Source organism: Silurus aristotelis (assembly GCF_946808225.1).
Source record: "Silurus aristotelis genome assembly, chromosome: 14".
NCBI lineage: Eukaryota > Metazoa > Chordata > Actinopteri > Siluriformes > Siluridae > Silurus > Silurus aristotelis.
In genome coordinates, this window is record NC_139587.1 from 15,524,534 (window position 1) to 15,541,190 (window position 16,657).

Below are 16,657 nucleotides of genomic sequence, written 5' to 3' on the forward strand. Positions count from 1 at the left end.
TCTATCTGTGTGTTTACCCATCTGCATCCTGAGAGAGAATCTTGCATCATACCTAGGTATATCATTCTATAATTTGCTGGATTTATTGGCCAGCTCAATACAAAAAAAATCTCTCTCTCTCTCTCTCTCTCTCTCTCTCTCTCTCTCTCTCTCTCTCTCTCTCTCTCTCTCTCTCTCTCTCTCTCTCTCTCTCTCTCTCTCTCTCTCTCTCTCTCTCTCTCCTCAATTTGAAATGTGTTTTTATGTTGCAGCATTAAGAATTTCCTTCACTGGATCAAAGTAGACCAAGCATAAAGACAATGGTTGGTTTTAATAAATATATAAATTCATGGTATATTTATTCAAATTTTAAACGTATGCCCAAAGAGCATCTATAGGCAAAAACTCCCTGAGGCAACTTCAGGAAGAAACAAGGAGAGAAAGACTCAAGGGTGGAATCATCCTCATCTAACTGACAGCAGGTTTTACTGACTGCGAATACTGAATTCTTTATAGTTTTAGCCTGAAGACTGCTATATCAAAATAAAGCTGCTCAGTGATGGAGACTTGAGAACAAATTGTTTATTGCATTTGCAGTCCTAAGGCTATCCAAGATAACTGTGCCTGTTAATATTTCTGTAGAAGATTATGCACAGATTTCCACCTTTACATGTAAAAATCTAGTGGTAAATCTTTTCAGAAGAGTGAGGACTGTTAAAAAATCAAAAGAATGAGCACGCTATGGGTGCTGTGGTTAAGTGTCCATATACTTTTGGCCATGTAAATACTACTTACTGGGTACATTCAATATATACTGCATTTATTTTATTTGCTTGAATGATTTCCAGGCTCAGAACCACAATAGGCAGCACTAAGTGTGTGTGTGTGTGTGTGTGTGTGTGTGTGTGTGTGTGTGTGTGTGTGTGTGTGTGTGTGTGTGTGGGTGCGTGTGCGTGTGCATGAGTGTATTGGGTCGGGGGAGGGGGGGAGGTGGTTGGGGTAGAGATACACATCTGCTTGTGCTTTATTCATTAACACCTTCAAACAAAATATCTGTTAGATTTAGTTAGAAAATTGCACAAAGTTAACATATTAAGGTAGTGCGCAAAAGCTTACTTGTGGGATGAAAGTCATTTTGTTGTCGATCAAATGGAATATGTTATTCAGAGATCCGACAAAGGGCTACATTTCATCTCCTGGCAAGGCCTGGCTTTGAGATGTGTGATGGATGATGGATCCCAATAAGTGGCCCTTGGAGGCAAAACACTCAGTTCAACCAGGGCGCTTTTGATCGGAAATTAATGGCATTTTTGTTCCATAACAGCCACTAGGTGCCACCCTCAAGCTTCACAGAGTAAAAGGTATGCTTTTATTTAAAAGTACATTGAGATTCGCACACAGACTTCAGTGTGTGTGTGTGTGTGTGTGTGTGTGTGTGTGTGTATGTGTGTGTGTGTGTGTGTGTGTGTGTGTGTGCGTCATCTCCATCCCCACACTACCTGCGTTGCGTTTTATTTACAATCTTCGGCGGTAATATTTAACATTTACATGTGCAGATCATCATATTCTCAATTTTATATTCTCTGCTCTAGGGCCCAATGCCTCACAGTTTTTCCAGCATATCGGATCCATCTTATCAGCTAATTATCAAGCCTTTTAGGAGGTGTGTTGGGAGCGCAAAGTCATTACAATTAGGTGTGAAATAATGCCCAACACGCTGGGTGACTCAGTACTGGATGTTTTTACTCTAGTCTGAGGGGCTGTGAAGTGTGCTCTCCACAAATGATGAATTGTAGAATTGTATTTTTATTATTTTACATTAAAGCCTTATTAAATCCCCCTTTTCAAATCGGTCTGTAAATAATAGTGATTAATATAGAAACATTGTTTCCATAGTCCCCTTTGCAGATCAAGGCTGATCCTAATGTGCACTACACAGTTTCATAACTACATCCCCTACAGATCACTCAACACAGATTATCATCTATTTGTCTAGGAAAGCAAACTGTAACCCCAAGTAACACTGTAACACTCAGGCTGATCAGAATTTTCTGCATGAAGTAACAAAACCCAGATTCTTCTTCTTATGAATCTGGGAGATTTTAACATCAATAACCTAAACAAGGCATATCATTTTGATACTTCAATCACAGTTTGGAAACAATCAACTTGGAAACAGCAACAAAACTCTGAAGAATCTGCCAGTATGTCATTTTCAGTTTTTGTATAAATCTCTCAATTTACTCTTCACCAAGGGCTGATCTATGATTCCATTAAATTGTACAGTTGATTTGGAAATGCCTGGGAATCCTGCAAAAGTGGTTGAAGATCAGCCACCAAACGTTTCAACCCGCTGTTACTATATACCTTGTCAGAAGTTTTTGTTGTTGTTGTTGTTGCTGAATTTGGAGCTTTTTACCATTTTTATTTTGTAGACTAGCTCTAATTACTTTTTCCCCCTGATATCATGTCTCTGTGTTCATCTGCCTCAGTGAATCTTCTTCTTCTTCTTTCGGCTGCTCCCATTAGGGGTCGCCACAGCGGATCATCCGTCTCCATACCCCCCTGTCCTCTACATCTTCCTCTTTCACACCAACTACCTGCATGTCTTCCCTCACCACATCCATAAACCTCCTCCTTGGCCTTCCTCTTTTTCTCCTACCTGGTGGCTCCATCCTCGGCATTCTCCTACCAATTTAACTCGTGTCCCTCCTCTGCACATGTCCAAACCATCTCAATCTCGCCTCCCTCACCTTGTCACCAAAACATCCTACATGCACTGTCCCTCTAATAAACTCATTTCTAATCTTATCCATCCTCGTCACTCCCAACGAAAACCTTAACATCTTTAGCTCTGCTACCTCCAGCTCCACCTCCTGTCTTTTACTCAATGCCACTGTCTCTAATCCATACAACATCGCAGGTCTCACCATAGTCCTATAAACTTTTCCTTTCATTCTTGCAGATACCCTACTATCACAAATCATCTGCCTCAGTGAATGCCTTGATATAATCAATTCAAATCAAATTTTTCATATAAAATTTTAATTTTCACATACACATACATACAGAGTACGACATGCAGTGAAATGCTTTATACGACTGACCGGCATGAGGGAATAGGGTGGGGGGAAGAAATAAAACAATGGAAAAAGAAGGGAGATAAATAAAACCAATAAACTATGTTAAATATAAAGATAAAGATAATATATATATATATATATATATATATATATATATATATATATATATATATATATATATATATATATATATATATATATATATATATATATATATATATATATATATATATATATATATATATATATATATATATATATATATATATATATATATATATATATATATATATATATATATAGGAAAAAATAGGAGAATTGTATATACAGGGTATGCTTATGACACAGGTATGCTTATGATACAATCCACTTACTTAAGTAAGTTAATGTTGCTTAAAATATATCCAGCATGCTACATGCTGCCTGTGAAAAAAATTTGCGACCATGTTAAATATAATTTCTAAACAGTTAATGCTTCTTTTTTTCCCCATTTAAATTATTATTATTTTTTAATACATTGTGGTGGTGTATAGGGGCAAAATGACAAAAAAAAAGTGTTGCTGTCCAAAAACAAAACAGGGATAGAGCTAGAATCTGATCTATTTCCTCATATTTATCTAAAACCCAAATGTCTTCACTGCATGAAAAAAGGAAATTAATTTGGTTGCTCAGCACTCCACAATATGTTCCAAAAGAGCCCTGTGCTATTCTAAATACCCAACTGAGACTATGTTCTCTTCAAATCTCCTATCTACATTCAATTCTTTTTTAATTGATCAGCTTTTGTTCTTCTGGGCATCTTGTGATTTTACTGCCACTAAAATGTTTACCCACTCTTTCATCTGTGTTTGCTTGTTGATGTTGTTGAAGCTTATCCCTGATGTCGAGTCAATAGTCTGAAATCTGTAGATTTGAAATACTCCACAACAGATATGACAAGTTCACTTTGAACCCCAGTGATCATCAGCTAAAAAGTGATAGAGGGGCTGACACTGCTTTGCTCCTAGGTGCTTTCACTGGTATCAATATATTACACCTGCACATTACAGACCAGGCCACAGAACTCCTGTCATAATTCTCATTGCAAATAATGCTTCAATTCCCTCATTTTACAAACTCTAACAAAACATTGTTATTCATAATATACCTTTGTGAAAGCAAAGCACCCCACAATATAGCGTATATTGTGTATATACTATAGTATAGTCATATAATTGTTGTTTAGGCTCAAGAATAACTTGGAAGAATTCATCAACAGTTCAAATAAACCTTTTTGAAATTGTTTAAGGAGACCCCCTCCATTCACAGTTCACTGCCATGATGCTTCTTTGTGCTGTCACTGTCTGGGTAAATCAAGTATCAAGAATGTAATGGGTTCATTCTTGGAGATGAAACTGGGCCTAGACAAAATCTAGCTGCAATATAAAATCTATGTATTTTAATAAATATACAGGATATATAGTTGGTTGGGTGTTTAATATGATTTAATAGTCAATTTCAGCTTCTAAAACTCTATTCTAAAAAACCAACATAAGGGTTTCACTCACTTAAGCTTGAACCAGACATTGAAGCATTGAGTTTTACAAGCATACTGTTACAATCAACAAACAATTTTCTTTTGGATTAATTTATTCTTAACTTAATGAGGCGCCTGCACTCCCTCTACTGACAGTGCTATGCCCACTGTATGAGGCATGAACAGAAATCATTTGGGAGACTCATTAGCACAAAACTGTGCGGTCATTTTAGCGAGGACACAGTTAATAAACAGAATAGCTCCACTGCAAAGAAACATGCAATAATCATTCCAAAAATGTTCTAGTAACACATGAATAATAGTATCTTCGTTCAGGTTTGTCTAAAGCTTAAACCCCTGCAGACAATAGTACATGGGTTCATAAGTATCTAGAGCCCCAGTTATATCTTTAATGTAGCTATTGAAAAATGTGTTTGCTCTTTAATGTAGGTATTGGGAAATATGTTTGTTCATGTTCCATAAGCTATTTAAAAGTCTTTTTTTTTTAATTTACCTTAATCAGTTGTTGAAGTCAAGGTTGAAAGCTTTTATTTAGTCAAGTCTTTTGTCAGTAGGTTTTTCTTAGGTGAAGGAGCAGATCTGGAGGGATCATGGATATAGAGTGTTTTGGTGAACTGGAATGTTTGGATGCTCTTTCCCACTCTCACTCCCCCACTCTCGTGCGTTTACTCAGGTTTATGGACAGTAGTGTGGCAGCTGTTTCATATCTCAGAAATCCCTCATGTTTGTGTTGCCTTTGGGCTCTCTCTTTTAGTTATGCTGCCATAAGTGGTCCTTACTTACACCCAGTGTCTTTAACTATTATGTAAGGATACTTAAGGATACTTAATGATCCTTATCTCTCTCTCTCTCTTTCTCTCTCTCTCTCTCTCTCTCTCTCTCTCTCTCTCTCTCTCTCACACACACACACACACACACACACACACACACACACACACACCACACACACGCACACTCTCTCTCTCTCTCTCTCTCTCTCTGCCATGCTCATGTTAAACTTGCTTAAATCATGCTTAAGCAGCTCAAGAACTACGAGGATGGATTTGGATTGTAATTAATATAAATAGTCTACACCAATGGCTTAGGACTGCACTTTAAATGAACAGTTTTGTAGTTAAGTCACTTAAATATTTATTACTTAAAATGTATATCACTGAATAGCACACCAACATCAACAATCAATGGATATTCTGTGCCCATATGAGGATGGGTTTTCTTTAGAGTCTGGTTTCTCTCAAGGTTTCTTCCTCATACCAATTCTGTGAGTTTTTACTTATCACCACCACCACTGGCTTGCTTATTAGGGATGCACTTAAAAGGGTTAAACTTCTAGGCACTAAACCTATAGGCACTAACGTATAAATGTATATTCTATAACCTCTTTAAAGCTGCTTTTGGACAGTGTCCATTGTTATACGTCTTATACAAAGAACCTGGATTGAATTGAATTGAACTAAATTAAACTGAATTAAATTGAAACGAAATACTCACAAAATATACATCGATAGGTGCGTATGATAAAGACGCAGGAAGGTAATTGTTTGTTGACTGGTTTTGTTCACTTATTTTTTATTATTGACCAAAAAGCTCCCAGCACTTTAGAAGGGCTGCAACAACTGCCGTCTAGTGGCAGCTTATCACTGTGCATCCTAAGTGGAAACAGGAATATTAGCTTTTTTTTACGTATTTGCACAACAACTTAAAATTCTATTTGAATTAACGTCGTAACAGCAAGTCAAAAGCAAAAACGTCTCTTAGGCCCTCTAGTGGTTATCTGCACCCTGCATATTTCCAGTTTAGTGAATATAAAGAAAAAATATCAGAAAAGTCTTGAAAAGTCGATTGTCCAATCAAATTATTGAATTACAATCAATTATTTGAATAAATTCATTTCTGTTTCTCAATGATAAATAAAAAGTAAAGATTGATGAGTCGATTGAAATGTTTGTGTTGGGCTAGAAATAATAGTTGAGCCTCATAATACCAATAATCCACATGTATTGTGCATGTATAGTGGCATTAATATAAGCAGATGATAGTTAGACCCACTTTCCAACTGGCCTTTACTGTGCGTTCTCTGGCTTCAAGGTCACTATGTCTAAGGACACTGACCAAAAAAGGCACAATGGGAAAAAAAACATGTTTAAAGTCATTATTTTTGTTCTAAAGTATTGTTGTTTGATTTCTTATCATTCCTTATCATTTTATCAAGTTACACGTGCAACCACGGTAAAGTTTGGAGTCTTTATTGGCTTGACTTAAAAGCACACATGATTTCAAACCATGACATCATGATTGTCTGAATATTTTTTATATTAGAGCTAGCTAGCTAACATGCTTAGTGTGTCCGAGAGCAATATCCGATTACATATCACAATCAGATATTTCAGACTTTCTGTCAACATTATAAACAAAAACAGGTTCTCTTAATTGCATGCCACCGAGAAGAATTCCTGATTAGATAATTTTCTATTAAATGCATATTAGCCATCACCAAAACTAAAATATGTTTCCTTTGATTTCTTGCATTTAATATTGTACTTTCTACTAAGAGTGCAGGAATATAGTATGAATGGGATGCAAGTCCGTTCCAAAGCATCATGCATACAATCGTTTATTCATTCACATGTTGTGACAGTTAGACAGAGCAAGTTGCCCTCTTGGTATGTATGGGAAAAAAAAGGAAAACTCCCACAAACATGTGGAAAACATGCACAGAAACTAATGAATGTGGACTTTTGTCTTGTTGCACAGCTAAATGTGAGCAATGAGCCTTGGTCATCCCCTGATAAACAATGAGATTTACCATAGTCACCTAAGAGAGAGAGAGAGAGAGAGAGAGAGAGAGAGAGAGAGAGAGAGAGAGAGAGAGAGAGAGAGAGAGAGAGAGAGAGAGAGAGAGAGAGAGAGAGAGAGAGAGAGAGAGAGAGAGAGAGAGAGAGAGAGAGAGAGGTATCAGATATATATTACAATTGGCATTATTACAGTGGTAGCTTAGTGGTTAAGGCATTGGACTCTGGATTGGAAGCTCACAAGTTCAAATCCCAGCACCACCAAGGTGTTGCTGCTGGGTCCTTGAGCAAGGCACTTTACCCTCAACTACTCAGTTGTTTGTTGCTCTGGATGAGAGCATCTGCCTGAATGGCATTAAAATAAATGCATTATTAAAGGAACATTTATTTTGCTTATTGATCTTTTAAAATCCTATTCTGTAGATGAGAAGGTGATAAAAAACACACAAAGGATTTGAATAAAGAAATGAACCATTCCCAGATAATTTGGTTGAAAGAAAAATGTCTAAAATACCTGTAAGGACTATTTATACTAGCAAAGATGAACATCTGAGAAAATAATTCAATATGTGCTATAGCATTGTCTTTTCATTTATACATGTTTTGCAGCTATAAAGGTTACAACTAAGATCAAAACTAAGAATAAAAGAAATGACCTTTTTTTTTTCAGCATGGAGAAGATGGAAGGTAATTCAAATTCTATAAAAACTGATATTTACTCTGCTCAGTAAACCACCAGATGACAGCTGCCTGCCACAATAGTGAAACATTAGTAACTGGCGGAGCAAAAACAACAGTTGAACAGGGTTTGAATGGTTTATTATATAGACATGAGTAAACAATCACTAACTATATATTTACCTTTGGTGCTGTCAAGGTTAGCCATTGTTGATGTGTTCTTTTTAGTCCTTTTTACTGTGAGAGTTTAATTTAGCAAGCATTTTAAGTTTGTGTCTAGCCAACGAGTTAGCTTGAATTGTTATTTTGTCTTTTTTAGATGTTACAATGTTTAAAATAAAAATAATTATTCTTTAATTTGTATATTTAATAACTACAGGCCACAAGTAGATTTAATAATTAATTAAGTGAACAATCCCAGGTCATCAGCAAGTTAAATATTCACATTTTTACATTGTATATTTAAAATCTAAACGAAAATCTTAAATATATATGATAAATGTTGCAACATAAAATGATTTTTTGTTGTTGCTCATTAGAATGCTTATTAAATTACCTTTTTGTGACTGTAAATGGAATTGCAGTATGACCTTTGCATGCACTACAAAAAAGTATTTATATATATATATATATATATATATATATATATATATATATATATATATATATATATATATATATATATATATATAAATTGTATATGAAAATATATATATGAAAGTATGTAAAGTGGAATAGCACTAAACTGCAGATTACTGTAGTAAGTAAGTAATTACTCCTCGATCCTGGGCTCTGTTTACTTGTTCTGCCTGAGTTTCCACATCAGTAAACAAAAACATGGTCGGTACTTTGACAACTTTAAATTGTCCTTCGTTTTGGATATGTATTTATGGTGAAGTGGCAGCCTATTCAATGTGCATTTCTGGAATATGTTCCAGATCTATTATTATACAGTACAGCAAATATACACCATTTAATAAAGAAGAACAAAATACATTTTGTGAATACAGACCTATGACCTGTTCAGGCTTGTAATACTGTAATGCTTCCAATAAGTTATATTGGAAACCACTTACTGCTGCTGTGAGGATGACCTTACATGGACAGCTTAAAAATACACAAAATCACTATGGATAGCACCACATAGAAACCACAAAGATGGCATTGGACTACAGTTGATACGAACAGTTGTGCATTCATGGCCTACAACCGCTATGATAACTTTCTTACTTAACCTACAGTTTCCATCAGTGAACAGTTTATACCTTTAACAAAACAGACTTTATCTTAAAACTACAGTGAATTTCCTGGTTACACAACTGCAATATTTGACCATACAGTTATAAAAGGTTTAAAAAGTTATAAACAGTTATTAATCTGAATTATTTACAATCACACTTCAATATAAAGTCAGCCAGATGAGGGTGTGTTCCTTTTGAGTCTTGTTGCACTTCAAAGATTTATATGTGTGTGTGTGTGTGTGTGTGTGTGTGTGTGTGTGTGTGTGTGTGTGTGTGTGTGTGTGTGTGTGTGTGTGTGTGTGATTTGATAAATAAAACTATCTATATATATAAGTATTCGGCCCCCTTGAACTTTGCGACCTTTTGCCACATTTCAGGCTTCAAACATAAAGATATAAAACTGTAATTTTTTGTGAAGAATCAACAACAAGTGGGACACAATCATGAAGTGGAACGAAATTTATTGGATATTTCAAACTTTTTCAACAAATGAAAAACTGAAAAATTGGGCGTGCAAAATTATTCAGCCCCCTTAAGTTAATACTTTGTAGTGCTAATACTTTGTAGTGCCACCTTTTGCTGCGATTACAGCTGTAAGTCGCTTGGGGTATGTCTCTATCAGTTTTGCACATCAAGAGACTAAAATTTTTGCCCATTCCTCCTTGCAAAACAGCTCGAGCTCAGTGAGGTTGGATGGAGAGCATTTGTGAACAGCATTTTTCAGTTCTTTCCATAGATTCTCGATTGGATTCAGGTCTGGACTTTGACTTGGCCATTCTAACACCTAGATATGTTTATTTGTGAACCATTCCATTGTAGATTTTGCTTTATGTTTTGGATCATTGTCTTGTTGGAAGACAAATCTCCGTCCCAGTCTTAGGTCTTTTGCAGACTCCATCAGGTTTTCTTCCAGAATGGTCCTGTATTTGGCTCCATCCATCTTCCCATCAATTTTAACCATCTTCCCTGTCCCTGCTGAAGAAAAGCAGGCCCAATCCATGATGCTGCCACCACCATGTTTGACAGTGGGGATTGTGTGTTCAGGGTGATGAGCTGTGTTGCTTTTACGCCAAACATAACATTTTTGCATTGTTGCCAAAAAGTTCGATTTTGGTTTCATCTGACCAGAGCACCTTCTTACACATGTTTGGTGTGTCTCCCAGGTGGCTTGTGGCAAACTTTCCATAAAGGCCAGATTTGTGCAGTATACGACTGATTGTTGTCCTATGGACAGAGTCTCCCACCTCAGATGTAGATCTCTGCAGTTCATCCAGACTGATCATGGGCCTCTTGGCTGCATCTCTGATCAGTCTTCTCCTTGTATGAGCTGAAAGTTTAGATGGACGGCCAGGTCTTGGTAGATTTGCAGTGGTCTGATACTCCTTCCATTTCAATATTATCGCTTGCACAGTGCTCCTTGGGATGTTTAAATCTTGGGAAATCTTTTTGTATCCAAATCCGGCTTTAAACTTCTCCACAACAGTATCTCGGACCTGCCTGGTGTGTTCCTTGTTCCTCATAATGCTCTCTGCGCTTTAAATGGACCTCTGAGACTATCACAGTGCAGGTGCATTTATACAGAGACTTGATTACACAAAGGTGGATTCTATTTATCATCATTAGTCATTTAGGTCAACATTGGATCATTCAGAGATCTTCACTGAACTTCTGTAGAGAGTTTGCTGCACTGAAAGTAAAGGGGCTGAATAATTTTGCACGCCTAATTTTTCAGTTTTTTATTTGTTAAAAAAGTTTGAAATATCCAATAAATATCGTTCCACTTCATGATTGTGTCCCACTTGTTGTTGATTCTTCACAAAAAATTACAGTTTCATATCATTATTTTTGAAGCCTGAAATGTGGCAAAAGGTCACAAAGTTCAAGGGGGCCGAATACTTTCGCAAGGCACTGTATATGTTGAAGTGAATAAATAAAATAGAACCAGCACTACAGCACCTGGCACTAACAAGACATTATGACAGCGGCTTTATACAAATATAATATGTATCTCTAACAAGCACAGTTGATAGTTGCAAGCATAAAATTATTTAAATTATATGAGGAGGAAATATATATATATATATATATATATATATATATATATATATATATATATATATATATACACACACACACACACACACACACACACACACACACACACACACACTGGAGATTACAGAACAATTTACAGATCACAAAATTACAGAACAATTTATAAACAATTAAACAATTCTGAAATAATGTCATCTTCTCTGCTCAACAGTTGAAGGAGTTTTTGTCCTGTCTATACCATGCTACCAGAACACCTTTTCCACAAAAAAACTAAGGCATTTCCAAAAAAAACTTTATTTTGCAGAAAAAAACACTGATTAAAATTAGAGAACACTTTCAGATACCTCCCAGTTATTGGTGTTAATCTGGAACCTGGTGCTAATTTCCTTGATTATCTGTCAACCCCTATTTACCTGGCAGCCTAACTTCCAGTTTCACTGACTCTGCATGATGGTGGGCCGTTCTAAAGTGACTGAAAGCCTCCGGCAGCAGGTTGTCCAGATGAAGGCCAAAGGGATGACCCTATCAGCCATAGCAAGACAAGTTGTTCGTTCCAAATCTGTGATTTCAAGAATATTGAATCTTTAGTACATCACAAACTCATTCAAGTCCCCCTGTGTATCCCCATATATGTATATATATATATATATATATATATATATATATATATATATATATATATATATATATATATATATATATATATATATAGTTGTAGTTATAGTTATTATATATATATATATATATATATATATATATATATATATATATATATATATATATATATATATATATATATATATTTATACTACATACTATATACTATATATAGTTTCCAATAGTTCATTGTTTTTCATTGGGTATTATTTTATCTAATAACAGTTCTTTTTTTATCTGAGGTTATTTATGCTTTATATCGAAAAGCAGCTATGCTGCATGTAGGGCAGGGGCATGTTGTTCATATAGGGTTTTATAATAGCGATGTGAAATAGAATAGAGTAGAGCAAAATAGGAAGGAAAGAGTGTGAGCGTGAAGAAGAGAGAGAGAGAGAGAGAGAGAGAGAGAGAGAGAGAGAGAGAGAGAGAGAGAGAAAGGAAGAGAGAGAAGAAAAGGAAAGGCAAGACTGTCGGCGATGATCGGAGACGTGCGCTGCATTAAAAAAGCACAACGCGGCCATTGATTATCAGTGAAATGGGAGCGCAGCGTCGCGAATCCAGCACAGCGCCGTCAATGGGCACACTCTCAATGGAGGACACACGACTAACACCACGCCACAGCCTTGGATATGATGCTACTAAAGACACTGAAGACACAGCTCTTATAATGGTGACTGTCGCAAGGTAAAAAAAAAATAAATAAAATCGGCGTTTTTTATTATTATTGGACAGCGACGAGAGAGAGAGCGACAGATTCTTTGTGTGCAGAGAATCCGAGAATGGCTTAACAATGGAATTTTGACAGCTGTGAATTCCAGCTGTTTTGTCACCGTTGCAAAGGAGAAAACGGATTAAAGATCACAGTTTAGGCAGCCGTGCGTGCTGGAAGATATGCCGAAGAAATATTAAGGAGCTTTAAGTCTAACGAGACAAGTAGCTGTTATGTTGTGCCTCTGCTACATTTGATCCAAGAATGTAAGTCGGACCTGGTACACCATATTGAATTTCTGTTGTGGAAATAGCTGAACAAAATGATGGACTCTGTTGAATGTAGACCCTCGGTGCACTTCCACTGTATTTAAACTCCTAGTCAGATTGTCGGAGGATGTTGCTGGGGTGTTCGAAGCCGCCACATGTATAGTCACCCACTTAATCAGCATCACTATGCCCACAATGCAAGATCCTATTATGAATTATAACTTGAGTGCATTGCCTTGGGACCCTGGTGCCCTCCAGCCAGCCTCGTTGACAAGCAGCGCTGTGAAGATGGTGGCCCTATCAGCTATTGTGTGCATGTCTCTGTTTGGCAATGTGGTGGTTCTGCTGGTGTTTCAAAGGAAGCCACAGCTATTGCATGTGGCCAACCGCTTCGTGCTCAACTTACTGCTGGCTGATCTTCTACAAACGGTGCTTGTAATGCCATTTGTTATTGCTGCCACTGTACCTGAGGTTTGGCCACTGGACACCCGTCTGTGTCAAGCCCTGGTGGTGCTCATGCACCTTTTTGCTTTCACTGGAGTTAACACTATTATTGTCGTATCAGTGGACCGCTACCTGGCCATTATCCACCCGCTGTCATATCCTACACGCATGACACCTCACCTGGGCACTAACCTGATCGCTCTTACTTGGCTGTTGAGCTTGCTGCAGAGCACCCCACCTCTCTATGGCTGGGGAGCTATTGATTTTGACCGACACCATAATGCCTGCACCATGGTGTGGTCCTCCAGTCACTCATACTCAGCACTGGTGGCCACTCTTTCCTTCTGGTTGCCTGTGGCCATCATGCTTGGCTGCTACTGGATGGTGTTTAGGGCAGCCCGGCGGCAGAATGCTTTGGTGCACCCTATTCAAACGAACCACCCTCCAGACTTAGTGTCCAGTCCCCACGAGCAGCAACAACAGCAGTCCCAACATGAAGGTGGCTCGTTCACAGCCACAAATCCTGCCAGGAACAGGCATCGACGCTTCCACTACCACTGCAAGGCAGCAAGGGTGGTTTTTGTCATCATGGCCTCCTATGTGTTTAGCATGGGACCGTACAGTGTTTTGAGCACCATTTCCATAAGTTCCCGCACTGTTGTGCCACCATGGCTAGCCTCACTGGCACTTGTCCTCTTTTTCCTGCAGTGCTGCCTGCACCCTTACATCTACGGCTACATGCACCGCAGCGTGCGCAAGGAGTTCTTGGCGCTGCTCTGTGGGCCACGATGTGGACAGGCCCATCCAGTGAGAGGTTCGGCTGTGGACAGCTGCTTTACAGTGACAGATGGGAGGTCAGCACAGATGCATATCCCCAGCCACATGACCCGCATATGTTCGCTCCAGACTTGGGAGGAAGGGACATCATCATCCTCACCAATAACCCGGAAATCAAGGGAGAGCCACAAAGAGACGACGTCTGTGAGCCTGAGCTCTGAGAAGGAGCTTACTCTGAATAGCATCAAGTGAAGCTATTGTAGTATCATGTAACATGTTTGAGAGAAATGAAGACATTTGTTTGCATGACAGGCTCAGTATTGATTAGTCTAGATAAGTTTATGTCTTCAAGATGTCTGAATGACCAGGAGGTTTCATCAATTTTACCTCTGTATATGACTAGACTGTCAGAATGCCCTGGGGGACAAAAAAAAATAAGACAATAGTGTTTATTGGCTGCTATAGTGGTAAGTAGTTACTATTTGTCAGTTTCTTAAAAGTGGCATTCGAAGGCTTAAATACACAGAAAGCTCCTGTATCTCTGATATTTTTGTTAACACCTGTGTAAATGGTGGTTGCACATTGCAGAAATGCTATGCCAATGTTCTCAATGGAAAAAAGGTTGTGTATTTGATGGCCTGTGGAAATTGAAATATTATGACGTTCTAGCTATGTTAAATGTAGTATATTTTTTACTATTTTTTGATATAGTAGGGATTTACATGTTATTTTGTGATGCAATGTGCAATATTTGTAAATTCAACCAAAACACATATTCTGGGTCCAAACATTTTTAAAGAAAAGGAAGAACGTTGATGTTTAAACATTGAGATGTAAGTCTTGCTGTGGTGCCCCAGCTGCATGACATGAGAATGTGGGGGAAAAAAAGAACGAGTTTCAGAACGATAACAAAAGCAGATGGGTTTTAGAACATCAGAATTACAGGTGAGCAAGAAAAAATTTCCACAAAAAGTTTATTAAAATTTTAAAGGTATGCAATGCTGGAAAATTAACCGACAATTACACTTTACCTGAAACCCTGATTTCATGTGGCGGTTGCTGGTGTTCCTCATGAAAGCCTCCAGTGTGCAAGGTTTAGTACAGTGTGCACATTGGCTTAGTTCCTGACCACTGAAATGACCTTTGCTGGCTCTAAAGCAGTCTTTAAAGGGCTGTGTAGTATCTCACTGCCTTTAAGAAAAACATAATGAAGTATGCTCAACTAATGTTCAAATGGGAACCAATCCTCATGGGCACTTAATGATCTGGAGTGTACCACAGCATGAGGAAAACCTTTTTTGCATCTGAATTCAGTGGCACATACGCACACATACTTCTGGCCCTGTTTAAAATGCTCACAACATGATCCATGGTGCAGTATTTATTTGTATTTGGCTGAAACCAATATCACAATAATGCTTAATGAATTTTGTTTTGTGCTGCCCTACTTAGCAAGTAAAGGCCAGAGCAATATTCATTCATGTTAAGCGATGAACCAGGGAGATCAAAAGGCTGACGAGACTTTCACTACTGGCTAGTGAATAGTGAATATAAACACTGGAAACATTTCCTCTTTATAGACAAAAAAAACCTCAGTCTATATTAGTTTATTAATTGTCTGACTCTTTTATTAAAGTGGCATAGCCTTAGGACACACATTACCTGTTTTTCACAATATAGTCAATAGTGTGTCTGCTATTTTTTTATATGCATTATAATCCAGACTGTTAAGCTTACAGTCTCAGCACACGTGGGCCAAATAATGACACTTATAAAAGGTGCATGTTTTAGGAAAAGAGATGAAACAACTGTTTGTACCTCCCACATAACTTGGAAATCAGTTTATGGTTATGCAGTCCCTGGTCTTGGGGATGTCTTGCACTGTATATTTTATTTAATTTATTTATATCAATTGAATTGAATCAAAATGTATTCATTATTTATTCTTTTTTTTTTTTTTTTAAACAATGCACATAAGAGGAACAGCATCATAAATCCAAACCCATAATAATGTACTTCTAAATTAAAGGATTATAGGATGAACCTTCGACATTCGTATTTTCAACATGGTTATAGCCTGCCATTTTTATGTAAATGTTAAAACACACACACACGACAGTCACTTAATGACTCTATTCAACCAACATTCCTTCCTCTTTAGTATCAAACAGTAAACGAGTAATCAAATAAGATCCTTATAATGCAAGGCATTAAAAAATACTTGTACTTATATTAAGAAATAAATTGTTTTGAACGATGTAGATGAATATTGTAATGATTTATATTGTGCTTTATTTTTGTTTCACGATCTTTAGGTATAGCTCACATGATTTTCTGAAGCTCAGTAGCAGCTGTGAGCAATTAAAGTTTCTTGAAACAAAGCTTTACCGTAGTCGTCATTGCTTATTGCTCTCACGCCTCTCTTTCATTTATTAA

At 37.3% G+C, this 16,657-nt stretch overlaps 1 protein-coding gene across 1 annotated transcript; it reads left to right on the forward strand.

Annotated features, from left to right (window-relative positions):
• Window positions 1–12,291: 12,291 nt before the first annotated feature.
• On the forward strand, window positions 12,292–16,603 carry gpr101 (G protein-coupled receptor 101). The gene has a single exon (XM_083560086.1). It carries the CDS (start codon window positions 13,187–13,189, stop codon window positions 14,471–14,473), a length of 1,287 nt encoding a protein of 428 aa, XP_083416212.1. The 5' UTR covers window positions 12,292–13,186; the 3' UTR covers window positions 14,474–16,603.
• The last annotated feature ends 54 nt before the right edge of the window (window positions 16,604–16,657 follow it).